The 26,471-nt window shown below is 44.6% G+C and overlaps 1 protein-coding gene across 1 annotated transcript; it reads right to left on the reverse strand.

The window, feature by feature from the left end:
- Window positions 1-1,267: 1,267 nt before the first annotated feature.
- On the reverse strand, window positions 1,268-25,027 carry SFT2D1 (SFT2 domain containing 1). Its single transcript, XM_030809956.1, has 8 exons — window positions 24,867-25,027; window positions 11,557-11,643; window positions 10,901-10,983; window positions 9,710-9,791; window positions 7,609-7,644; window positions 6,093-6,151; window positions 4,412-4,441; window positions 1,268-1,802 (listed from the first exon to the last, which is right to left on the reverse strand). The coding sequence occupies exons 1-8, from the start codon at window positions 24,927-24,929 to the stop codon at window positions 1,763-1,765; spliced, it is 480 nt and encodes a 159-aa protein (XP_030665816.1). The 5' UTR covers window positions 24,930-25,027; the 3' UTR covers window positions 1,268-1,762.
- Between the last annotated feature and the right edge of the window lie 1,444 nt (window positions 25,028-26,471).

Here is a 26,471-nt window from a genome sequence, read left to right on the forward strand (position 1 = left end):
ACACCTGCCCCTGCCACGCAGGGTAAGTCACCATGGCAGCTGCACCTCTGTATGGCATGGAGACTCGGCTACGCCGCAGGGCTGTGGGCCGGCCCTCAGACTAACCAGGCCCCAGACAGAGCTCAGCACATGACTTTCTTCCTAGTCTTTTCTGCAAACTGACATGTTTTCTTTACTCCCATTGTCGCCTACTGTCTAAGATAAGATTCTTCTTCAGGCTGCCGCTACTGTCAGACTCAAACTCCAGCTCTGTCACGTTTTCTGGAGCCCTGCTTCCTCTGTGGCGTTCCACACATGCCACGCTCTGCCCCTCTGCTCCTTGTCACCCTCCCTGCAGCTGGGTGAGCTGTCTTCTACACGCCCCCTGTGGCTGGGTGAGCTGTCCTCCACACACCCGCAGAGTCCTGTGGACGTCTCTGAAGCCCCAGTCCCCACACCTCACTATAACAACTGGGAACATGTCTGTCTCCCCCACAATCGTAAAGTCTTTGAAGACAAGGACGTCTGTTGCATCTTCCTTGAGCACCAAGCACAGTGTCCGCCCACTCACCAGAACTCACTCTTTTCCTGCACATTCTTTTCCAAGCGCGTGCCTGACTTCCAGGGTCCTAAGGCCTGACCCTGGCTCCCTGCCAGTTTCGTCTCCCTCCCCACCCCAGCCACACCTAATGACCTGAACAACTACAAGGTCCGGCCACCACCACCCGGTGCTACACAGGAGCCCTTCTGGTCCTCAAGGACGCCCCCCTCAGCTCTCCTCTAAGCTGACTGTGCAGAAAGTGCTGCTCCCATTACCTTGTTGTATGCTCTTTATTAACTCTCCCTACCCTGGACAGACATAGAGCCACCTTCCCTCCTGCTGGCACCACATCATGCTGGCATCCGCCTATCTGCCTCTCCCTGGCAACTGAGGAGACCAGGACAGCCAGTGGGAGACTTGCGGGGAGGAGGAGGGCGCTGGCTAGTTCTCCTCCCTCTCTGCGTCTCCTCCAGCCTGGGGTGAAGGTAGCTTCCTGCCGCACTACTGTCTGGTGGCCTGACTTCTCCGGACACCTTCACAGCCAATGCCGCCTCACCTCCTCCCCCTGCACTTCCTGGAATGGGCTCTGCTGTCAGTCCCATTATCTCTCACAATTTGTACTTAACAGTATTATTTAGGGGAGAGACTGTATCTTCCTCATTTTTCTACAGAAAGACTGTATAGTGCCTAAACTAAATATTATTGAATTGAGTCACTTAAAATATTATAAATTTGATTCAGAAAATGTTATTTTTCCAAGGATGGGTTTATTTCAAAATTGTAAAGATTTATATATCATTTTTATTACATATAATAAGCAATTTTTAGCTTAAAATAAGTTTCACATTTAAAGTAAAAAAAAAAAAAAACTTAAAAATGCAGACTTTTTTAAAAGCCAAAAAAGCTTAATTATCTTGCAGCACAGGTCTACCCTTAAATATTCACATTTCAAGGCTGTTTTGAAAAGATTTAAAAATTGGCTAAAAATAATTTACAACTGGCAGTGATTAAAAATCTTATCTTTGGAAAAGCGTATTAATGACACATAATGAATTTAAAGTTACAAGCATTTAATGGTTTAATCAAGCATGTAGTTTTTACCAGTAAACAAAATGAGACTTAGTACAAAATGGTCTTCAACTGTCACTTCAGTTGTTTCTGGAGTATTTTATGGGGAAAAGCAAACTTCACCAAACATAGAGTATCAACATTCAAGTACTCTTTTCCACGAGTTTCTGATTTTCAACTTAGGAGAGAAGAACAGCATTTGATAACTGCATCCCTGGTGGAAAAAAAGAGGGAAAAAAACAGAATATAATATTCCTCAAGAGCAAAGTTGCAGAAAATGTTCCTGCTAAATCACCTTTTTTAACAGAACTCAATGATGCTCCAACACACACACACTTTTTGATTAACAAAAACTTTGTTCAATATCATTTAAGATTAAGAGCTGAGATTTGAAAACATTTTGCTAATTTTTGACATGGTATTTACCTTAAGAAATTTTTACTGGCATATACACTGATCTCAATACAAAGAAATAAGTTTAAACACCAAAAATAACCTAACAAAAGATCTAACTTTTTTCTTTTTTTTCCTTTTGAGACAGGTTCTCACTCTGTCTTCCAGGCTAAGTGCAGTGGCGTGAGCAGATCCTCCCACCTCAGCCTCCCAAGGAGCTGGGACTATAGGGCACGCCACCATGCTAATTTTTTTTTTTTTTTTTTTTTTTTGGTAGAGACAGGGTCTTGCTATGATGCCAAAGCTGGTCTCAAACTCCCGGGCTCAAGCCATCCACTCGTCTCAGCCTCCCAAAATACTGGGATTACAGGCATGAGCCACCATGCCCGGCCCAAAGATTTAATTTTTAAAAAGAACTAGGCCAGGCAAGGTGGCTCACACCTGTAAGGCGGGTGGATCACTTGAGGTCAGGAGTTCGAGACCAGCCTGGCCAACATGGTGAAACTCCATCTCTACTAAAAAATACAAAAATTAGCTGGGTGTGGCAGCACGTGCCTGTAATCCCAGCTACTCAGGAGGCTGAGCCAGGAGAAATTCTTGAACTCGGGAGGTGGAGGTTGCAGTGAGCAGAGATCACACCATTGCACTCCAGCCTGGGTGACAAAATGAGACTCCATCTCAAAAAAAAAAAAAAAGAACTAATGAACTGAGTTTTAAAACTGTAATGTTTATAACTGAATCCTCAGAATTAAAAGAAGATTAAAGTGTGACCTTTCATATTCTCTTCCAAAACTGTTATTACTTGATACTTTCATTCATTAAAAAAGCTTTTACCTAGGCCATAAAAAATATCCACTAGTAAAATTCTTATAGGCAAAATCTGTACATTGCTTATTGCTCTCGAGTGCAAGATTCTGTGTCTGGAGAGGCTGGTCATTTTCTCGAAGTCCTGCCATCTCTTCAGAGCCTCTTGTATGGGACATCATGTCTAGAGGTCCTCTCCTCGGCACCAAGAAGTATTGGAGGTCTCCTTGCTCTAAGGCTCCTATGCGTGGTAAATTACCCTTGCACACTCTTGTTAAGCAGCTTTCTCACCTGTAGCTAACTTTGTTTTGCTTTTTCTCCTTGTAAGTATCTATCAGAAAGAATCATACATTTGAAGTGGAATAAAAATAAAATTTCTACCAATTTCCTTCATTGTTTGTATTAAACAGACAATTTTGCTGTTTTTAAATATGTAACATATCTTTGAATTTCGCAAACAGGCAAAGCTGTGCCTCATCAGAATCTTTTTCTAAATCTATCAGATTTAAAATTGGAACTAGTTTTGTTTTCTCCTCCATGGCTAAATAAATACGTTTCTCTGGGAAAATATTTTAAAATGCTGGTTAGCTCTTGACATACAACTAAAATGTTTTTGCTGACTAAAAATAAGCATTTATGTGTAAGCCCTCATTTTCCCAGTAACTTCCTTTTTTATTGAGATGGAGTCTGGCTCTGTCACCAAGGCTGCAGTGCAGTGGCATGATCTTGGCTCACTGCAACCTCTGCCTCCTGGGTTCAAGTGATTCTCCCACCTCAGCCTCCCGAGTAGCTGGGATTATAGGCGCCCACACCACACCCAGCTAATTTTGTATTTTTTAGTAGAAACGAGGTTTTGCCATGTTGGCCAGGCTGGTCTTGAACTCCTGACCTCAAGTGATCTGCCTGCCTTGGCCTCCCAAAGTGCTAGGATTACAGGTGTGAGCCACCGCACCCAGCCGTAACTTCCTTTTCTTAAGTAGAATTTGTTTTCCTGGAGTCTCTGTGTCCTATTTTCTGAACTCCTGAAGCCATGGAAGGGTCCAGAATCTCATCCACATTCCCTACTGCACGCCAGGCAGCAGGGTGGGAGGATGCTCCCCACAGAGGTGCTCCATGTCGCCAAAACGTGTCCATACAGACATTATCATGGCAAGCTTCTATTCATCTCATTGAAAACATGTTTATTGCCGGGCGTGGTGGCTCATGGTTGTAATCCCAGCACTTTGGGAGGCCGAGGCGGTCGGATCACAAAGTCAGGAGATTGAGACCATCCTGGCCAACAGGTGAAACCCTGTCTCTACTAAAATACACAAAAAAATTAGCTGGGCATGGTAGTATGCGCCTGTAGTTCCAGCTACTTAGGAGGCTGAGACAGGGGAATCTTGAACCCAAGAGGCAGAGATTGCAGTGAGCCGAGATCATGCCACTGCACTCCAGCCTGCCGACAGAGCAAGACTCTGTCTCAAAAAACAAAAAAAGAAAATATATTTATTTCCTTTTAGGAAATTAAGATCAACCAAAAAAAAGTGTTTAAATAGTATTTTTATGTAAAAATTACTTAAATTCATGTATTTGTGTGAAGATAAGTAAAGAACCAGAAACAAGACAGAATTCAAACAAGCTCACCTTGCATATGGGATGTACGACAGGCTATACCTGCAAGAAATATTCAAGCATGTTGAATCTTCATCTGAATGATGGTTTCTCTTTATGCCAAAAGGCCATGTCTAACCTTATAATAAATAACAGCAGCATGAGACTGTACAGTGGTTCTCAAAGTGTGACCCCGACCAGCAGTGACAGCATCATCTGGGAACTTGTTAAAAATGTAAATTATTAGGTCCTACCTTAAACCTCCTAAATCACAAGCTTGCTTTAACAAGCAACCTGCACTTTAAACAAACTCTCTAGGTGATTCTGGTGCATGCTCAAGTTTGAGCTTCTTATAATAAAATAGAAACTGTACCACAACTGATAATTATAGTCTCCTTTAGGGATAAATCAATTATTAGGTACAAATTAGGCAATAAAAGGCAAAATACTAGAGAAAATAACCAAGAGATTAAGTTTCTTCACATATCAATGAAAAAGAGTAAAGAACATTTTATGGTGAATTTGAGATATACAGAGAATTACATTTAACATTCATTGGTGTTTCATCTGTCAGTAGAAAGGGGGCCAAAAGAAAGGTGATCCCAAACTGGGTAACATCGAGTAAGAGGAATGTAAAATGGCAAAACCAGGAAGCAAAAATTAGGAAGCAAGAGCTGCTCTAAAGGAAAAGGAAACGCACTCTTCACTAACACAGAAGAGTGCAGGAGCTGTAGGGCACGTTTAATCAACCACCCAGATATTTATGGCCTTTATGCAGATGAACTCTTACTGTGTGAGACTCAAAAAGGCCACAAGGAGGAGAGTCTGAGCAGAAACCAGGGCACGGCTGAATATTCACAAAAGTGGAGTGGGAAAGGCAGTGCAGGTGAAGCATCTCTGATCTGAGATGCTTGGGTCTAGAAATGTGTTGGATACTGGATTTTTGGAATATCTGCATTACATTTACTGGTTATCAACCAAATCTGAGCATCATGTCAGCATTCAAGAAGTTTTGGATTTTGGGCTGGGCATGGTGCCTCACATTTGTAATCCCAGCTACTTGGGAGGCTGAGGCAGGAGAATCACTTGAACCCAGGAGGCAGAGGTTGCAGTGAGCCAAGATAATGCCACTGCACTCCAGCCTGGGTGACAGAATGACTCTGCCTCAAAAAAAAAAAAAAAAAAAAAAAAAAAAAAGAAGTTTTGGATCCTGAAGCATTTTGGATTTGGGATGCTCAACCAGTAACTTAAGAAGTATTTAATCACTGCCAATTCAGAAGACATCTCCAGATATCACAGGGCCACAGAGTCAACATTAGGATAAATTCCACCTTGTATTTATCCAGCAACAGAGTGGAGAATGCAGGTAAACTCATCTTCCCTTGGTCTCACCCTGTGATGTGGTCTCACTTTTATGTATTCACATGGCATCACCTACTTTTCTTATTATTTCTCTTTCTCACATTAGAAAAAAGCAGAACATATCACTATGTAACTAGACGAGCACAGCACCCCATACTTCTCCCTAACAGTACCACTGAGCCACACTGTCAAGTCCAACAGGACTCATCCCAGACCTCCCCTCCTCTGACCCTGCAGGGCCTGTCTGGCTCCAAAACACCAGACGAAATGCTAGGGCTTTACTGGTTCCAAACAAAATGCTTGTCACATCTCAGGCAATTTTAACATTTTACTAGGGTAAGGAAAGACTTACCAGGTCATTGACAAGAACTGCAATATGCAGAATAACACAGCCAGTCCCTTCTTATGCCACTAACAACAGCAAAAACAGAGGAATTATGAGTTTCAAAGTTTTAAGAACATCTTTCTCAATCAAACTTAATTCTTCTCTTTCAAAAATGTAGATGATGGCTCCATTTATCTTCTTTATTAAATTTTAGTGTGATAAATTTAAGATACAGTTGATCTGAAACTTTAAAATCCAAAAAATACATTTCCTTTCTAAAACTATATCCATTAATTTAAATACTGCAAAATAAATGACTTTAAATAAATGTTACTGAAACAATTGTGCATAGGCTGAAAACATTAGACTTTTAAAGGTGGTTAGGTCTTTAAAGTCAATGTTAACTTATCTAGAATCGACATTTAAAATCCCACTGAGATCTATATGCCCCATGTGAAATTTACTTATTTTACTCATTCCCATTTGCTCCTTGAGTGATATTTTGAAGGAAAATTGTATTTTATTGTGATATTCTGGAATAATATAAACAGTTCCCATGGTTGTTTTAAAATATTTTGAGAATTCCTTGTCCATCAGTGCTTTCTTACTTATTTATCTTCAATCTACTGTTTATAAGTAAACAGGCAATTCCAAAACCAAAAATCAATGTTCTATAGAGAGGTGCAAGTTAAGAATATTCTTTTATCATTAAGAAATGACACGTAAATCAATCTCATATAACTAAAGTCCTGACCTTACATCATCAAAATAAAAAAAAGACTGGAATTTTTCTGATAGAATATGTCTAAAATGTCTACCCTTTCTTCTTTAAAATAGGACTTTTCTTGTTGATAGTTCAAGAACGGCTTCAAACCCTTTTGGAATAGGTTGAGTACAATAGAAAAATATGATGTAGAATCAGGAAGACCAAAAAGTAAACGGAATTGTAACAATGTGACTTCTTTAAAGGCTAATGAGGAGCTGTTAACCTTCTCCACAGGGTAGGAGAATGATTTCAGTTCCTCTCTTTGTTGTTACTATCTGTGTTTTCCGGCCCTCTCTATTGGTTTCACACCTTGCTACCCGGCAGCGCACTTGCCTCACCACTGCAGAGTCACAGTGCACCCCTGCAGCTGCATGGTGGAGAGCACAGCCCCTGAGCAAGGGCCCTTCACCACACCGGGCACTGTCAGATTTGCCACCGGGCCCACAAGCAGGTGAGCTCGGGCACACATGTGTGTTTATTAACGACCTCTATGCTGTAGACAGCAGAATCTATGGCACATTTAGCCACTAGTTGGGTGGGTGAGCATGTGTTCACATGTGTGTTTACTGACTACCTCTACGCTGTAGACAGTAGAATCCATGGCATTTTTAGCCACTAGCTGGATGTTAACATGTCAAATTTTAGGAACACCTAATCTTTAGAGAGTTTTTAAAAAAATAGATGAGCTATTTTAACATAATGGTGTGATGACACTTCAGCTGGGAGGGTGGGGGGGCACACAGTTAACTGAAAGCCAGTAGGGCTGACATAACTTACCCAAAGAGCAGCACACAGGGTAAATACGAAACACAACTACAGGGGAAGAAAGAGTAGATTATAAATTTGAGATCCTTTCAAAAGCCTAATGAAAATGCATAAACTATTCTGCATTCATTTGCATAGGGAATATACTATAGAACAAAAGTAAGAATACAGCTGACTAGTTTTACTTATATTTTCTGTAAGTATTATTTTACTTTAAAGTCTATGATTGCAATATTCCTTGGCAAATTGGAAGCATCTAATAATTTAATCTGTTAAGTAAACTGAAAGATGATCATTCCGATCATTCCACATCCCCATGAAAGCAAGCAGGCACAGGAGTGAATGCGAGAGGTGGGCGGTGTGGTGTTGGAAAGACCTAAAGAGATCCCAGCTCTGACGCCTGCTATCTGAGGGTCCTTGGTGAAGTCAGTGGACTTATCTAAACCTGTTTTCTTCTCTTTAAAATGAGGAGTGTTCCTACCTACCTGCTTTAAAAGGCTGTTGTAATGAATAAGGTACAGTGCATCCGTGACGGGCTTGAGCTAGAAGCTGGCACGTGGAAGGCTCTACATGGCACAGCCTCTTCACCACCATTACTAGGCGTGAACTTATGTGGCAGCAAATCAAACCACGCAAAGTGCTCCACCTTGGGAGACGTCTTATATGTTCAAACGCTCCCACATTCTCTCCACATGATGTGTGTTTTTGTAAGGTACAGTATGTTACTAAAAAGGTGGAGGGATAAGTGCCAGGATTTCTTAAATAAAACTAATCTAACTAAAATCTTAGTGGAATATAAACTACTTATATTCTAACAGTGAAATATAATTTCTTAGTAATCTAAAGTTAAATGTTTATATATATGTTGATACATATGCTATTATAGGAAATTCAAAATAATTGGAGATTATAAAAGTGATAAGAAAATATGAAGTTGAATAAAGACATAATAAATAAAGCTAAAAATGAGTTTTTACTATAGTGAGGAGATGGGAGAAGACTGCCAGGCAGATTAGAGTTAATAAACATTTCCTTACAAATTAACATAGGTTAGCTGTGTTTGGAAAGCTAATGTTAATAGTTATAATGGTAGTATTTAAATTCTTTAAATATCATAAATGCTTGAAGGCAAAAGAAATCCACAAGAGACACAGACCAGGTGAGTTAGGAGGCAGAGGCAGGATGCAGAAGAGATTTGGGTCCCCCTCCTGCTCACAGTACACAAAACGATGATCAGCTGAACACCCAGCATGTATGAGAATGGAAACAACCTTACTAGCCAAAGTGTAAACTCTCATCTACCCGCCACCCAGGCTCAAGACAGTAAGAGTGATGACCTGAGAGTTGTGGACAGAACCCACAATGTAATGGAAGGCACATTTAAAGACACTGTTACGGGAGCCATATTGTTAGAATTTGTCAAGTTGGCACACAGAGAAGGGACAAAAGTCAGATGACAAATGATGCTAAATCTCACCCTCAGCACAGAGGGTGTCTATGCCCACCCTCCAAAGTGTACAAACTAACAATCCCTTATGAAACCATCAGCAGGGCTTAAAAATGAAAGCACACTCAGCTCTAGGGTTCATTTAAATACACAGCTACACCATTCCATATACGCAACAGAAGCAGGCTTTACCTAGCCAGTAGTCTTGGACAATACTGTACCATCTGAACTCTATAACCACACAGGATATAATTTTTTTTTTGTTTTTAGACGGAGCTTCGCTCTTGTTGGCCAATCTGGAGTGCAATGGTGTGATCTTGGCTCACTACAACCTCTGCCTCCCAGGTTCAAGTGATTCTCCTGTCTCAGCCTCCCAAGTAGCTGGGATTACAGGCGCATGCCACCACGCCGGGCTAATTTTTGTATTTTTAGTAGAGACAGGGTTTCATCATATTGGTCAGGCTGGTCTTGAACTCCTGCCATCAGGTGATCCGCCCACCTTGGCCTCCCAAAGTGCTGGGATTACAGATGTGAGCCACCATGCCCGGCCGGATATAATTATTATATTCAACACAAGAAGTATACATACATAAAAGGCAATTATTCATAAAATAACAGTGCAAAGAATACTTCAATAAAAGTTTTAAAAATGTATTATTTACTTACCAGCATAATAACTGTTGCAAGCAATCTTGTTGTTTCAAACATTTTCTTCAGTTGCTTCACAGGTCCCATCAAAAAGCATGTACTATTTGAAACAAAGTAACTGAGGTACAGGTCTACTAATTTATCTGGCTATACAAAAATAAACTACTTTTTTAAAAAAGAAACCCTGTTGGTTTATTTAATTAAAATTTATCACTAAAAAAAATTTTTTTCCTTAACTTTATAAAGAAAATTTACAACTATTCCAATAGAAATGCTATGGTGTGAAGGTGTCTTCTCCAAAATGTAGGTGTCCTCAGTGTGGTAGTATGAAGACCGGACTAGGCTGTGAGAACTCCTCCCTCTGAAAGGGATCAAAGGCCCTTGGAGGAGAGGCTGCCTGGGGGTTGCTCTTTCCTCTTCTGCCCTGGGAGGTGACAGGGATCTTTCCCTTGGGGGATGCATCTATCAGCAGGAATGGATGTGCCTTAACCTTGGACTTCAGGCCTCCAACTGTGAGAAAAATTTCTATTCTTCCTACGTCACCCAGTCTACAGTATTCTGTTACTGCAGCATAACAGGGGCTAAGACAAACAACAACCCAAAGATGCGACAGAGATTCTCAAAGACGGATTCTCATACTCCCAATCTAAAGTAGCCCTCTGTCACTACTGCCACACCCTGTTTTAATTCTCTGCACAGCACCAATGCCATCCGATCTTTTTCTGGCGTATTACGTGAACATCTTTTTCATTAAAATGTAAGCTCCACAAGAGCAAAGCCTAGAGTGCAGCAGCTCCAAGCCTGGGCTCCGGAGCCCACTGTCTGCAGGATTCCCACCTCGGCCATGATTTAGGTTCATCGCCATGGGCAGCACTGACTCCCCTGCTCTGTGCTATTATCTCCAGTTATAAACGGGGATGATAATACTGCTTACCTCACAAGCTTGTCATAATACATATAAAACACTTAGAACAGTCCCAGACACACATTAAGTGCCCCACAAAGGCTGGCATTCCTAGCACTAATACCGTCTGTTATGGGAGACGGCATATAGCAGCAGTCAATACATATTTATTTAATGAATGTAAATCCTGTGGCTGAATTCACAGTATGTACAGAACTACATAAACATCCTACTGGGAAGGTGCTTATTAGAAAGGTAAATTTGGTAGCAAGAGCAAACAAGATATTTTGAGAAGCCAAACGTACCTGGCTAACGCAGCAAGATTGCCGAGGGTATAAAACACTGCAAAAAGCTTTATGCCACCCGGAAGAAACAGCAATCCAGTTCCCTAAGTTAAGATATTATAGTTATTTTTAAATAATTTTATGATTTTAATGGATTAAAATATAAATGTGCTACTGCAGTAATACAATACAATATTATGTAATAATGTGTTTAAATGCAAATCTGCTTGTAGACAGTCTAGTCTGATTACACAGAAAAAATAGTTAATTTCAATGTTATACACTAACTTGAATCTTCTTCCTATTTGCACTAACATATATAAATGAGCCATAACAAAACTTTGTGCTTACCAGTAAATCTCAGTCTATTTAAGTTAAATTTTCATGCTAAATGGTAAGTATGAAAAGGTAATAAACATCTAAATTACTGACTCTCCAGATCTTTTAACACATTGATAATTTTTTCTTAAATTATTTCAACTATCCACAAAACTCCCCAAAATATTAATTTCTATGTATTTTCATTGATCTCTACCCCTTTATTTCAGTTCAATAAATATGTTCCACCAAAATAGTCTAACAGGGATTTAGTAAAGGACATTTGTTTTTGGTACTAAATGGAATTATTAGTCTAACACAAAATAAAAATTATTAAACAATATAAAGCCTTAACTCACAAGAATAGAAAAGAAAACGCCACATACGAAGCAGATGGCAAACCATTTCAATCTGGTGTTGAAACTAAGGGATGAGGCATCCAGGACCTTAATAAAAAATGGGAAAATTTAGAATATAGTCTTAATTCACTACCAATCTGATTCTTTATACTAAATTAAAGCAAAGTTTTAACACATAGTCTGAATCATTTATTTTGCATATCATAGTGTCATTTAAGAATACTAAGATTGCACGGTTGTTAAGGGTAATATGACCATGGTCTGGGTAGCAGATGATGCTGAGGAATAACCATTAATTTTGCTAAGTCTGATAATATGTTTCACAAAAGTCCTTATCTGTTAGGGACAGCCGATATACGCTGATATGGATAAAATGACATATAAGATATATTATAAAATACACAAAGATTAAAAAAATACAGGGGGCAGATGCAACAGGCCGGGCAAAACACTGGAACTGTAGAGGCTGGGAAAGAGTACACAGGGTTCATTATCTGTTCTCTCAGCCTCTGTAGGACGAATTCTTCAGGCTTCTAGATGCAGAGCCTCAGTGCATCTGCACTCAGTGCAAGTGCAAGTCCTGCCGTGAGGCAGAGGCTGGCCTTCTACACGCCACCTCTCTTCGGCCGGTCACTGGCTGCAGGCCAGGGGTGGAGTGGGGCGACTGCACCCCATTGAGGGTAGAGGACGCTGGCCACCTATAGGAGGCAGCCTGAGCAGCCCCAGCAGAGACCATCACAGCACACACCAGAGGGTACCCATTCTAAGCTTTCAATCCAACCCATGAAAGCTTTGGGCCCATCCTCCACCACTGTAAAAACATACTGTGAAATGATCATTTATTCTAGAGCAACAGCATTCCTATATACCATGCAAATTCTAGCCAAATTATGTGGGGAAAAAAGTAGAAATTACTATGTCTACTTTCTACAGTATGATAACCCAGCACACAGTGGTGGTGAAATAAACACACTCAGATTACTAATTATACTATTAAAATATATTTTCCAAATAAGGCTAAAAAAGTATCTATCGACAGCAGCTGTGCAAGAAACTAGAAATACACAGCAAGGATTTATATTCCAAAATTTAAATTTCTAATTTATACTACCACATCCACTTAAAAATAAGACTACATGCTTATATTTTCAAGAATAATGAAAAATAAGAGAAAGTTCTATATGCAACAGCTCAAAATACATTTGGTTACATTCCTTACCTCAAGAGATTAATCTGTGAATCCTTATGTAGCATGAAAAGCAGATAAAAATAACTAAGTATTCTGTAATGAAACATATATCACTCTTTAACACATTTTAAATGCTTTTAAGTTTTATTTTAATTCACATTCTTGTTTCCAGCAATGTCATCTGTTTATGGCAAAACTAAACACTTGGTTTTAAACAAAGAGTGAACTTGCCTATAAGAACATCTAAATTTCATTCTTACTGATCAGGAAGAATACACGCTAAGTATATTTTAACTACGCAGGCCAGAATAAACTGGAAAGACTGAACTACATAGTAAATGATCTCTTAAAAAAATAAAAATGGGGCCGGGCGCAGTGGCTCACGCCTGTAATCCCAGCACTTTGGGAGGCCGAGGTGGGCAGATCACAAGGTCAGGAGATCGAGACCATCCTGGCTAACATGGTGAAACCCCATCTCCACTAAAAATACAAAAAATTCTCCGGGCGTGGTGGCGGGCGCCTGTAGTCCCAGCTACTTGGGAGCCTGAGGCAGGAGAATGGTGTGAACCCAGGAGGCGGAGCTTGCAGTGAGCGGAGATTGCGCCACTGCACTCCAGCCTGGGCGATGAGCGAGACTCCGTCTCAAAAAAAAAAAAAAAAAAAGGAGACATGTTCATTAGCTTCATTTAACCATCCCACAAAGTATACATATGTCAAAACATCACACTGTACACAATAAATGTATACAATTTTTATTTGTCAATTAAAAATGGAAAGAATAATGATTTCTAAAGGTTAGTGTGAGTCCACAATGCTGTGAGGATTTAGTGAGAGGAAAAAGCATGCATTTTTCCTTCTTTTACAAGTTCAAATCACCCCATTGTTCACAAGTTCAATCGCTGCTTTTCAATAGCCAGTTTTTCTCTCAGCAAGGAAACAGCACAGCTATTTGTATAATAGTAGGTATTTTTTCCTCTTATTGCCATCTTCCATATATTGATCTTTAAAACGAAACAGCAGGACAAATTATTTCCACTTGTAAACATGGAATATTCAATCCACAATCAAATGATTTGTCTCAAGTCTTGCAAATTGTCTAGGATATGAAACAACTACACAGATTTCCTGACTCCTAATTGGGAAAACTGTGAAATGCTTCAACATGAAAGAAAACCTGGCAGTGCATCTTCCAACTAGGAGACAGAAAGAACCCTGCCGTCTGCTTATCACACGCATTTTTTTGAGACGGAGTCTCACTCTGTTGCTCAGGCGCCATCTCAGCTCAATGCAACCTCCACCTCCCAGGTTCAGGTGATTCTCCTACCTCAGCCTCCCAATTAGTTGGGACTACAGGTCCACGCCACCACGCCTAATTTTTTGTATTTTTAGTAGAAACGGGGTTTCACTATGTTGGCCAGGCTAGTCTCAAACTCCTGACCTCAAGTGATCACCCGCTCCCAAAGTGCTGGGATTACAGGTATGAGCCACTGCACCCAGCCTGCTTATCATAATAAGCATTTATGTGCTGCTTTCTTTTACCACCAATCGGGAGCGATCCCACCAAAACCAGCAACTTTGTTAATCTCTTAGTCTTAGAAAAGAAATAAAATTGCCACCTCTTCCTCTCCCCAAAACACCATCAATCATTTTACTTATCTGTTACCACAGGAAAAGGAAGCCAAGAGAATACAGGCCCTTGAGCAGGGGCTGCTCCCCCTATTCCCGCCACAGTAAACACAGCACTGCTTGCAACTAGAACCTCATTCATTAATTTTTTACAAAAGCAGGTGAGAAACATAATAGAGGAAAATGTAGTACTAGCAGCAACAACATGAAGGCTGAATGAGTGGGTCCCACAGCGCAGCCGAAACCCACCCCTTTAAGTGATGGAGAAGCTGAGGAACAGCTCTAATCCACAGAACGCCAGGAAACAGCACAGCTGGAAGGACCTGAGCCTTGCCCCTGGGCTTCTGCCATCTAAACATAGGAAACACTTGTGGCTTTCCACTAATGATGACACTGAACCCAGCATTCCTCCCACTCCTTTTTCAAAATAGCAGTGGGTATAAAATGTCAAAGTTGTGCAGACAAGTGAGAAAAAGACATCTGCAGACCCTCAGGCCCATTCCAGGCAGAACTGCCCGCTCCCCGAGCGGCCCGCTCCCCACACGCAGACCCTCACGCCCATTCCAGGCAGACCTGCCCGCTCCCCACACCCGCTGGGGGGTCCACACTTTCGAGAGCCACCCTCTTTCTCCTCCTCATTCAGGACTCTTGATCGTGGGGCCTACCCAGATCCTTGCAGCATCTGGCACGGTTTCCACATCCACGTGGGCAGCCTGGCCTTTCCCCTCCACTCCACTCAGTGACCCAGCCCAGGGCAGTCTTTCTGCTCGAAATTACACCATCGCCAAAATTCAGGCTGCCGCTCTCCAACCCGTTTCTTCCTGGCAGCAGGCTGGTTCCTTGGCTCCCACCGGGCTGACTCCTTGGCCTCCTGAACTCATCCGGCCCTTCTCCTTTTTTTTCAGCGGCTTCAACAGGACATTCAAATTCCCTTTCCGCTGCCTCCACCTGGTAAAATCCCACCGGAGTGCAGTTTCCCTCCGCCTGCTCCAGGAGGTGCTGAGCTGAGCACGCTGGGTGGAGTCAGGCACAGGGCAGGGGGGTCCTGAGCCAGTCCTCATCAGCTCCCCCATGGCCTGCACATTGCTGCTTGGTAATCTAAGGCTTCTTGCTTTATCTCAACGTGCATTTTACTCTAAACCACTTCAAACCTCGACTTCCTGCCCCACACTTCCATTCTTAGCAGACAACTTCCCCTACTTCACACACAGAAACCCAAAGCCATCAGTGTGAACTCCCTCACCTTCCTGCTGCTACCAAACCAGCAAACCTACCAACTAAGAACACCCATGCTCTCGCCCTTTCCTGGTTCCCACAGAGCTGAGATCCACCTGTCCACCCTGCTTTACAGCCAACCCCTTACCTGCTCAGGGAATTTATGCTATTGGGCTTTTTCCTCTAGTGAACATGTTCTCGCTCTCTAAAACTGCATCCATCAACTTTTAAACATGATGAAGTCCCTTCCATCTTAAACAGAAAGCTTACTTCACTTCACCTTCCAGCCTCTGTACACTCATACATTCATTCATTCATTCATTCATCCATCCATCCACTAACTGGCTCAATAAATACTGAGTGCTGCTATGTGCCTGTTCTAAGTGCTGGGTAAGGGATCCAGCTCCTGGTTAAAAATCTATGTGCTGGCTGCTACACCAAAAATACCATAGGCCAGGCACTGTGGTTCATGCCTGTAATCCTGACACTTTGGGAAGCTGAGGCAGGCGGATCGCTTGAACCCAGTTCAAGACCAGCCTGGGCAACATGGCGAGACCCCATCTCTACAAAAAATACAAAAATTAGCCAGGTATGGAGGCACACACATGTAGTGCCAGCTACTTGGGAGGCCGAGGTGGGAGGATCACCTGAGCCCAGGAGTCAGAGGTTGCAGTGAGCCGAGATCACACCACTGCACCCCAGCCTAAGTCAGTCTCCCAAAGAGCCTAAACAGCTGTGGAAGCTCGTCACTGGAGGGCTGACTGTGGAAGCTCGTCACTGCAGGGCTGACTGTGGAAGCTCGTCACTGGAGGGCTGACTGTGGAAGCTCGGCACTGGAGGGCTGACTGTGGAAGCTCGTCACTGGAGGGCTGACTGTGGAAGCTCGGCACTGGAGGGCTGACTGTGGAAGCTCGTCACTGGAGGGCTGACTGTGGAAGCTCGGCACTGGAGGGCTGACTGTGGAAGCTCGGCACTGGAGGGCTGACTGTGGAAGCTCGTCACTGGAGGGCTGACTGTGGAAGCTCGGCACTGGAGGGCTGACTGTGGAAGCTCGGCACTGGAGGGCTGACTGTGGAAGCTCGTCACTGGAGGGCTGACTGTGGAAGCTCGGCACTGGAGGGCTGACTGTGGAAGCTCGGCACTGGAGGGCTGACTGTGGAAGCTCGGCACTGGAGGGCTGACTGTGGAAGCTCGGCACTGGAGGGCTGAGCTTTGAAACAACTGACGAGAACCTGAGAAGCCAATCTGAGCAATGGGGAACGCTCATGGACTGTGGTCATGAGATCCAAGCACCAAGCACTCTGGGGGCTTTGGGTTTGTCCTGTATGCCACTGTGAAGAAGGTGAATGCGCCATGAATGCAAGGCCACACGAGGTGGATGAAGAGTTGTGGAACCAAAGGGCTGTCTCGAGAAGATTCTCAAAGACGAGGTGCCCAACTGTGAAAAAGATATTTGTTGGCGGCATTAAAGAAGACACTGAAGAACATCGCCTAAGAGATCTTGAACAGTATAGGAAAACTGAAGTGACTGAAATCATGACTGACAGAGGTAGTGCCAAGAAAAGGGGCTATGCCTTCCTAGCCTTTGACAACCACGACCCTGTGGACAAGACTGTTACTCAGAAATACCATACTGTGAATGGCCACAACTGTGAAGTTAGGGAAGTCCTGTGAAAGCAAGACATGGCTAGTGCTTTATCCAGCCAAAGAGGTCGAAGTGCTTCTGGAAACTTTGGTGGTGGTTGTGGAGGTGGTTTTGGTGGGAATGACAACTTCGGTCATGGAGGAAACTTCAGTCGTCATGATGGCTTTGGTGGCAGCTGTCCACAGCGGTGGCAGTGGATACGGTGGCAGCGATGGCTGTAATGGATTTGGTAATGATGGAATCAATTCTGGAGGTGGCAGAAGCTCCAATGATTTTGGCAATTACAACAATCAGCCTTCAAATTTATAAAGGGACGAAACTTTGGAGGCAGAAGCTCTGGCGCTTACGGTGATGGAGAACAATACTTTGCCAAACTTTACTTTACAAAACCAAGGTGGCTATGGTGGTTCCAGTAGCAGCAGTGGCCGTGGCACTGGCAGAAGATTTTAACCCATTTATGCCTGAGGTTGCATTTTTTTGAATTTGAAAAATCAGACCTTGGCAATGACCTTGAACAGGAGAACATAAATAACTCCCACATGCTTAGCACTCCAATAAGGGAACACCAGGCATAAATGGGTTCACAAAACCAAGGTGGCTATGGTGGTTCCAGTAGCAGCAGTAGCCATGGCACTGGCAGATTTTAATCACTGCCAGGAAACAAAGTTTAGCAGGAGAGGAGAGCCAGAGAAGCGACAGGGAAGCTACAGGTTACAAGAGATCTGTGAACTCAGTCAGCCAAGCACAGTGGTGGCAGAGCCCAGCTGCTACAAAGAAGATGTTTTAGACAATACTCACGTGTATGAGCAAAAAACTCCAGGACTATTTGTGACTAATTTTATTAACAGGTTATTTTAGTTTCTGTTCTGTGGAAAGTACCAAGCATTCCAACAAAGGGTTTTAATGTAATTTTTTTTTTTTGCACTCATGCTGTTGATTGCTAAATGTTAATAGTCTGATCACGACACTGAATAAATGTGTCCTTTTTAAAAATGTGCTGTGTAAAGTTAGTCTCCTCTGAAGACATCTTGGTAAATTCCCCCAAGAGTGTGAAGTCAATTCCTTCAGGGTGATGCCAGGTTCTACTTGGAACTTATTTACACTCTGCTTGGGTGGAGAAGCCATTGTCTTCAGTAAGCTCGGTGTAGTTGAACTGACAGTTACTGTTGTGACCTGAAGTTCACCACTAAAGGGGATCACCCAAGCAAAATCACAGAATTATTAGTTATAAAAATGATTAGCCGGGCACGGTGGCTCATGCCTGTAATCCTAGCGCTTTGGGAGGCCGAGGCGGGTGGATCACGAGGTCATGAGATCAAGACCATCCCGGCTAACACGGTGAAACCCCGTCTCTAATAAAAATACAAAAAATTAGCCGGGCGTGGTGGCGGACGCCTGTAGTCCCAGCTACTCGGGAGGCTGAGGCAGGAGAATGGCATGAAGCCAGGAGGGGGAGCTTGCAGTGAGCCGAGATCACGCCACTGCACTCCAGCCTGGGCGACAGAGCGAGACTCTGTCTCAAAAAAAAAAAAAAAAAAAAAAAATGATTGTTGGCACATCCCATGCAATATATCTAAACTGAATAATGGTATCAGATAACATTATAGATGGGAATGAAGCTTGTGTATCATCCACAATTGTATGTAGCTAATAAACTATTTAATTCTCTTAAAAAAACACGGTAGACTGGGTAGCTTATAAACAACAGACACTTATTTCTCACAGTTCTGGAGACTGGAAGTCCATGATCAAGGCACCAGCAGACTCGGCCTCTGGTGAGGCATCTCTGGTTCACAGATGACACCTTCTGAGTCCTCACACGGTGGAAAGGGCAATGGATCCTTTTGTTCCCTCAACTTCCCAGGCTCAAGCAATCCTCCCACCACAGCCTCCCATGTAGCTGGGGCAACAGGCACACACCATTACGCTCAACTAATTTTTTAATTTTGTGTAGAAGCGGGGTCTCACCATGTTGCCCAGACTGGTCTTGAACTCCTGGGCCCAGGCAATCCTCCTGCCTCAGGCTTCCAAAGTGCTGGGATTATAGGCATGAGCCACTGCATCTGGCCTGGGGCCTCTTTTTTATTAGGGCATGAAACCCATTCCTAATCACATCCCAAAGGCACCTCCTCCTCATACCATCACATTGGGGATTAAGTTTCAACATAGGAATTCTGGGGGGGGGGACATAGACATTCAGACCACAGCACTGTGAGTGATTTTGGGGCTGGCCACAGGCAATTACACAGGCTCTAGCAGGCAGGCCTTCCGGGGAAAGCTCCCTCTGCACACCAGACTTGGAGCACAGCCCGGGCAGTGCAGCCCCTGGGGAGGTGCAGTCAAGGTCCCAGGCCCTTCGGCACACCACACTTTTTCATGTAAAAATTTCATGTTCCCTTCCTAGCCCAGTGCCTTATTTCCCAGTAATCCTTATCTGAGGCTGTGGGAGTAGACAGGACCCCCCGCTGGCACATGCCCAGCACAGTGGTTGGGAAGCTCACCTTGACCATTCTAGCTTCAGCCCTCCCCTGGCTGAAACCCTGCAGACACAAGTCACTTTCGTGTCCTTAATTCCAAGGAACATTTTTGAAACATCAGTAGCCTTTCCAACTCAACAGCACAGGACCCTTTGGCAGTCCCTCCTGCTGACAGTGTTCTCTTCAACTCCCACGTCCCACCGGCTCTCCTGACTGTCCTCCCGCCTCGCCAGCTGCTCCTGCTGGGGGTCTCCTCTGCTGCCTTGGCTCCTTCTAGCTGGAAAGACAGCTTCCTCCTTGTGTTTCTCTACACTCCCCCTAACCACCTCACCCACACCCACCATGGGAACAGTGAGGGGAGCAGATAAGGTAGGTATACTCAAAATCTTCTAAGTGGGAAAGGCAGAGAGAGCTTAAATTGTATATTAGGCATTTTTCTCTTATTACCATCTTCCACGCGGTGATCTTTAAAGTGAAACATGATAAATTAATGCCACTTGTAAATATGAAATACTCAGTCAACAAGCAAATGACTTGTCTCAACCTGTGTGCTATGGTCTGAGTGTTTGCTGAAATCCTCGGCCCCATGGTGATGGTACTGGAAGATTGCCCATCAGGAGATGATCAGGTCATGGGGACGGAGTCCTCATGAATGGGATCCATGCCCTAATAAGACGAGAAAGAGACTAAAGCTCTCTGCTCTCTGCCATGTCAAGATATAACCAGAGGCAACAGTATGACACCAGGAAGGGGGAGGCCTCACCAAGAACCCATGAGTGCACCTTGATATCTGACTTCCAGCCTCAAAACCCATAAGAAATAAATTTCTGTTGTTTATAGATCACAAAGTCTAAGGTATTTTATTACAGCAGGCTGAATGGACTAAGACATCTCGCAATTGTCAGCAGGGGTTAGTAGGGGCTCCCACAAGAGAACTCTGTAGAATGTGCCTGCATTATGTTCTTGTCATCTAACTCCCAACAATTACCTTATGCCAATGCCCTCACCTCTCCTTGGTAGTTACCCAAATCCAAACAACTCACTCATCTGTTTGTTCAACAAGTAGTTATGAACAGCTATTAGACGCCAGGTACTTGGTAGGTTCTACATACACAGAAGGGAATAAGACAGCACCTAGTGTATTACATTCAGATGGGGGAAAATGGGCAATAAACTAATGAGGCAGGTTCTACTAAGGACATAAATAGGGGCAGAGTAACTGGGTCAGGAAGGGCCTCTCTAAAGAGGTGACCAAGTGAAGACATCAGGAAGTGACCAATCCAACTCTGAAAAGAGCCAGGAAGGGGCATTCCAGAAAAAAGAAATGCAACTGCCAGGTCTCCCAGGCAGAAGAAAATGGCTCCAACTGAGGAGGAGAAAGAGGGCCGGGCAAGGCACGCACTGGGGAGAGGGTGGGGAGGCGGGCCGACAAGCAGTGCAGGGTTGAGAGGCCAAGGGAGGGATCTGGATTTTATTCAGGTGCTGCAGGAAGTCACTGAAGGATGTGATCAGGGGAGGAATATGATCAACTCTCTAAGATCTGGCTCAACATCTCTCCCTCCTTGACTTCTTCCCAGACATCTCAAAGGAGAGGTCCCAGAACTCTGGCTACCGTGCCTCTCCCCGGGGCTCAAAGCACCTCCATAGGAGGACAACGCAGCCTGGATGTCAGGATGCCGCCCTATGACCTTCACTGCCTCGCCCAACTCCTCAACTGGCCTAGAACCATCCCTGTCAAGACCCAATTCCAACGTGCCCGCCATCCTGGTTACGTCTTGCTGCACAAGACGTGCAACACTCTCAGGTCATCCCTCACCCCATTCAGGTCTGTGCGCCTTTAATCCCATCTCATCTCCTACCCATCTCCAAAAACCAACAGCAAACCTCCTTATGTCCTCACCCTCTTCTCTGATGATCCTCTCACCATCTTGCTAGGTTTGAAATTTAGTCTCCAGGGCCAGGGCTCTCCCCTATGAATCCTGTACCACTTGGACAGGCAGTGAGCCAGGTGTCTTCCCTCCTCACTGCCACTTCCTGCCCTTTCCTCCTCCCTAGAGAAACCTGCTTTCCAAGTCACTCCTCAACAGCCCCCTAGCAACAATTTCCTCTTGCCTGCGCCATAATTTTCCCCTTTCCTGGACCATTCCCAATGCACAGAAACATCCAGTATTTTCCTTGGGAAAATGACATGTTCCCCGACCCCACTGCATCCTTCAACTACCACCCACTTCTTTGCTCCACAGGAAAAATCACTGAGATGGCCATACCATCTCCATCTTCTTTCTATTCTCCCCTGACTTCAATCAGGCCTCTGTCCCCATCCAGCCACCAAGACTGCTCTCGTGGAAGTGACAACTGATAACCTCCACAGGTAATCTGCTCTTAACTTCTGAGACCCATCAACAGTACTGGGTCCCCTCCCCGTCCTAAAGCACTCTTTTCCCTCACTTTCTGGGGCATCCTTCTCTCTTGGTTCTCCTCCTCCTCTCGCTGTGCCTCTCAGCTGTCTTTGCCGGCTTCTGCTCATCCTCTAAACCTCTGCACACCAGAGAAAACCAGAGGTCAAACCTTGGACCTCATCTGTTTTCTACTTGACGATCTCATCTCTCTCCTATTTCCTCCCACAAACTCTACCATGTTACGTCCAACTGCTTTCCTGACATCTCCACTTGGATGCTACCTGGATCTCAGACTTCACGTCCACACTGAAATGATTTTCCTCTCTGAACCTGCTCCTCCCACAGTCACTTAATGGCAACTCCACCTTTCCAGATGCTCAGGTCGAACGCCGTGAGGCATCCTTGCCTCCTCTCACTCTCACACATCCAATCCGTCAACAGTGTGGCCTGCTGGCTGTACACTCAGACCATTTACAGAATCTGACCAGCTTTTTGTTTTTTAAACAGGCTTTTTTGCTTTTTAAACCACTTCTATCACTGATTTGAGCCACAGTCATCTCTTGCCAGGACAACTGTACTTGTCTCCAGCCCAGTCTCTGGGCTTCTAACCTTGCCTCTACAGTTTGTTCTCCACAGAGCTGCCGGAGTGATCCTTTAAAATCCAAGTCGGTCACACCACCACTCTGCTCGAAACCCAAAGGCCTCCTATCACACTCAGAGTAAAGCTAAAATCCTTTCTATGGCCTATGAGAACCCCCACAATTGAGAATCCCCCTTCCTGCTTCACCTTCTCTTCTACAATTGTCCCTATTCTCTGCCCCGCTGCTAGAGCTCCTCTGGCCTCCTTACTGGCCCTGAACATGCTGACCACACTCCACTCGGGACTCTATCTGCTGGGCCCTCTGCCTTGGAGGCTTTTATTCACAGGATACTCAGACATCCCAGCAGCTCTTCTGAGCTGTGCTCACATGGCTCCCTGGCAGGGAGGCCTTATCTAAGTAATATGGCAACCCCAACCTCCTCAACTTGCTCTTTTTCTGTGGCTGTCTGACACATTATATACTTGTTTATTCATTGTTTCCTCCAATTAAAATTTAAGTTCCATGTGAAAGAGGTATTTGCACTGGTCACTGTTATTAACACCTGCATCTTGAACAATGTCAAACATATGCAGGAACTTGAATATTTGTTAATGAACGATCACCTCCTCTGAACTCACAGCACTTGTCTATACAGCCAGTCACTCTAATCTTTGATTAATTACTTCTCCACATATCTTTCTCCCCTCTAGACAGTGGGCTCAAGATAAGTGATATTACCTTTGCATCTCCAAAGTTTAGAGTAGCACTGTCCAATAGAACTTTCTGCAATGCAAATGTTCTACATCTGTGCTATTCAATACAGTAGCCTTTAACCACATGTGCCTACTGAACACGTGAAATATGGTTGCTGTGACTAAGGAACTGAATGTAAAATTTTATTTAATTTTAATTAATTTAAATTTAATTGGTCCAGGCGCGGTGGCTCGAGCCTGTCATCCAAGCACTTTGGGAGGTCAAGGTGGGCGGATCACTTGAGGTCAGGAGTTCGAGACCGGCCTGACCAACACGGTGAAACCCCCATCTCTACTAAAAATACAAAATAATTAGCAGGGCATGGTGGCAGGTCCTGTAATCCCTGCTACTCAGGAGACTGAGGCAGGAGAATTGCTTGAACCCGGGAGGCAGAGGTTGCAGTGAGTCGAGATCGCGCCACTGCACTCCAGCCTGAGCAACAAAGCAAGACTCCATCTTGAAAAAAAAAAAAATTAATTGGCCACATGTGGCTGTGGTAATATACAGAGTTACAGAGTGCAATGAGAACTGATACTTGTCTTACACTCTCTGAACCCAAAACTGTAGCCCAGAACTCTACTCACAAGAAGTGCTGAGTAAGCATAATGACAAGGAAGTCAGGAGAGACAAACAAGATCCTTATGAAACACAATTCAATTTTAAACGTCCAACTTCTGCGACAGCACACAATAACATGCAATATAATCGCATGCAATAACAAAAAAACTTACACCGCAGTTCCTGCTCCACTGCTACTTTTAACCTTCTTGCTGGAGGAAGTAACCCTTATCAAGTCTGGCTGGTAAGGCGCAGACACAAGGGCTTTTATTAAGAAAAAAAAAAAAAAAATCTCCTACCAGGGCTCACTGCCTTAACAGAAAATTTTTAATTCAATATTATTTCACTTAACAATGTCCTGTTTATTTTTCCTCCAGTCTCCCTATTTCCAAAAGATCACCGCCCAGCAAACACACACATAACACCTCCTTTACCTCCAGAGACAAACAGATGCAACAAGCTTTAGGGTCTCGGCTCACTGCAGCTCGCAGGATAAACGCCCTGCATAGCTACTTACGCTGCACAGCCCGAGGCCAGAGCCCGCACCAGGCTCAGAAAACCAAATAGTACGTGGGAGCGATGGATTATTTGGCAAAGCGAGGGCCGACGTTAGTGGATTCCTGAGTCAGAAGGCCAGATGGGAGAATCGGAGGGTGGGTCTCAAAGTGGGTTTAAGTAGACCCCATGGAAAACTGGAAAGTTCTCAAATTCTACTCGGGAAGCAGGCGGAGCCCTCCTAAATCAACCGGCCGAGCAGACGAGTCCCAGACCCCTAGCCTCGCACCCACCCCACCCGCTCGGCCGGTCCTCAGTGCGGCCGGGGCCAGCGGGCAGCCCCGGGACTGGACGAGGACGCAGGTTCGCTACCTGCGCGGTCAGGCCCTGCTCCTCGTCGTCCTGGCCGCTCAGGACTCGCCGCAGCTTCTCCATGGCCCCGTTCCAGGGCCGTAGCGGCCGCCACTCTGTTGCCTGCCCCTGACGCCCACCAAGAAACCCCGATCCCGAATCGCAGCAGACCAGCCGGAAGTCCGGTCTCGCCCGCTTCCTGTGCGGCCAGGGCGGCCGCCGTAGCAATGCGCGCATGCTCACCAGCCTTTCTCTCAGGCTTTGTCGTGGTCCGTGAAGTCCGCCGAGTGGGCGCTGGTGGTGGGGCTATCCCTTCCCACTGTCCGCGAGGTGCGCGGTGGCAACGCGCGGGGACACAGCGCGGGTGTGGAGCCCCCTGCCCACAGCTGGCGCACAGCCATTGAGTGTAGACGCGACTGGGGCACGACCACTGAACCCTGCAGACTTGGCGTCCTTCGGACCCCGCGAGGGGCCTTGCTGGGCGGGTCCGCGGCACCCTGGGTTCCCAGAGTCGAGGCCCCGAATGCGCCTTCCCTCGCCTGGAATCGGAGAGCGGAGGGCTCCTGCGGGCAGGTGGCCGTGCTCCGAAGAGCGCCCTGCCACCCATGAGGTGGCCCTGGGGGCGTCGCCAGCCCTCGCAGCTGGGTCTCCTCATCCGGAGACAAAAACATCTGCCTCAGGATTAAAGCGAGGAGCTGTATTTCAGACCGTCTCGGGAGAAGTAGCAGGAGGCTGCCTCACTCCTTTGCCCTTGTGAGAGCTATTTCTTTACTCAGTTCACTGGTCAGCTAGGAGTTTGAAAGAGTGAAATCTTATTTATAAAAGGAATAGCTAATGCAACCCATTTTTCCAGTTTTGTGTAAACAGTGAGACCATTGAACAAGCGTTTACTGTTCTCCGGCTCGTGCTGGATGAACAAACACTGACAAATGGGGAAGTGGTATTTTTCTCTCTCTCATTTTCCACCATGCTAAGAAAGGAGATTAAAAATCAGGGCTGCCTAATATGGGCTCCAGAAGTCATTAAGTGATAGGTTTTGCTCTTCTGTTTGCTTCTAGGCTTGGTAAGATGGTAATGAGAATGCCTATTATTTTAACTACTTTGCCCACTCTATTTCCTCCCTACAATCTTTCAATTAAAAGGCGGATCCTCAAAAAGTTTTATTGTCCATCCTACTGCCTCGGTAGAGATTTTATGTAAACTCAATTAGATAAAAACAAATACCACAGGAACCCTAGGAAAGCAAGTCGCGCCTTCTCGTGATAAAACGGTCCAATGCTCAGCATCCTTTTCCTTTAGGCAGAAGATATTTCTATGTGGCCTGTTCATACTAATATGTGAAGTCTTATCCTTATGTCCTTAACTTTAAAAGGTCAGAAAATAGATTGTAAAATCTATAGAATAAAACTCTTTGTTTCTATTGAATAAGACGTAAGAGTACATCAGTAAGTGTTACGGGAAAAGAGGATCCATACCCCATAAGAGGGTTCTTGGATCTTACGCGAAAAGAATTCAGGGCAAGTGAAAACAACTTTATTAAGAAAGTAGAGGAACATCGGTAGGCTCAGGCAGAGAATTGCTTGAACCCGGGAGGCGGAGCTTGCAGTGAGCCGAGACCAGGCCACT

The sequence above is a fragment of the Nomascus leucogenys genome, chromosome 3, assembly GCF_006542625.1.
Source record: "Nomascus leucogenys isolate Asia chromosome 3, Asia_NLE_v1, whole genome shotgun sequence".
Lineage (NCBI taxonomy): Eukaryota > Metazoa > Chordata > Mammalia > Primates > Hylobatidae > Nomascus > Nomascus leucogenys.

Coding starts and splice junctions, on each gene's coding strand:
- SFT2D1 (XM_030809956.1), bottom strand. CDS start 24,929: ATGGAGAAGCTGCGGCGAGTCCTGAGCGGCCAGGACGACGAGGAGCAG. Junction 10,984..11,556: donor GCGTTTTCTTTTCTATTCTT/GTGAGTTAAGGC, acceptor ATCTTAACTTAG/GGAACTGGATTGCTGTTTCT. Junction 7,645..9,709: donor TTGCAACAGTTATTATGCTG/GTAAGTAAATAA, acceptor CTTCCCCTGTAG/TTGTGTTTCGTATTTACCCT.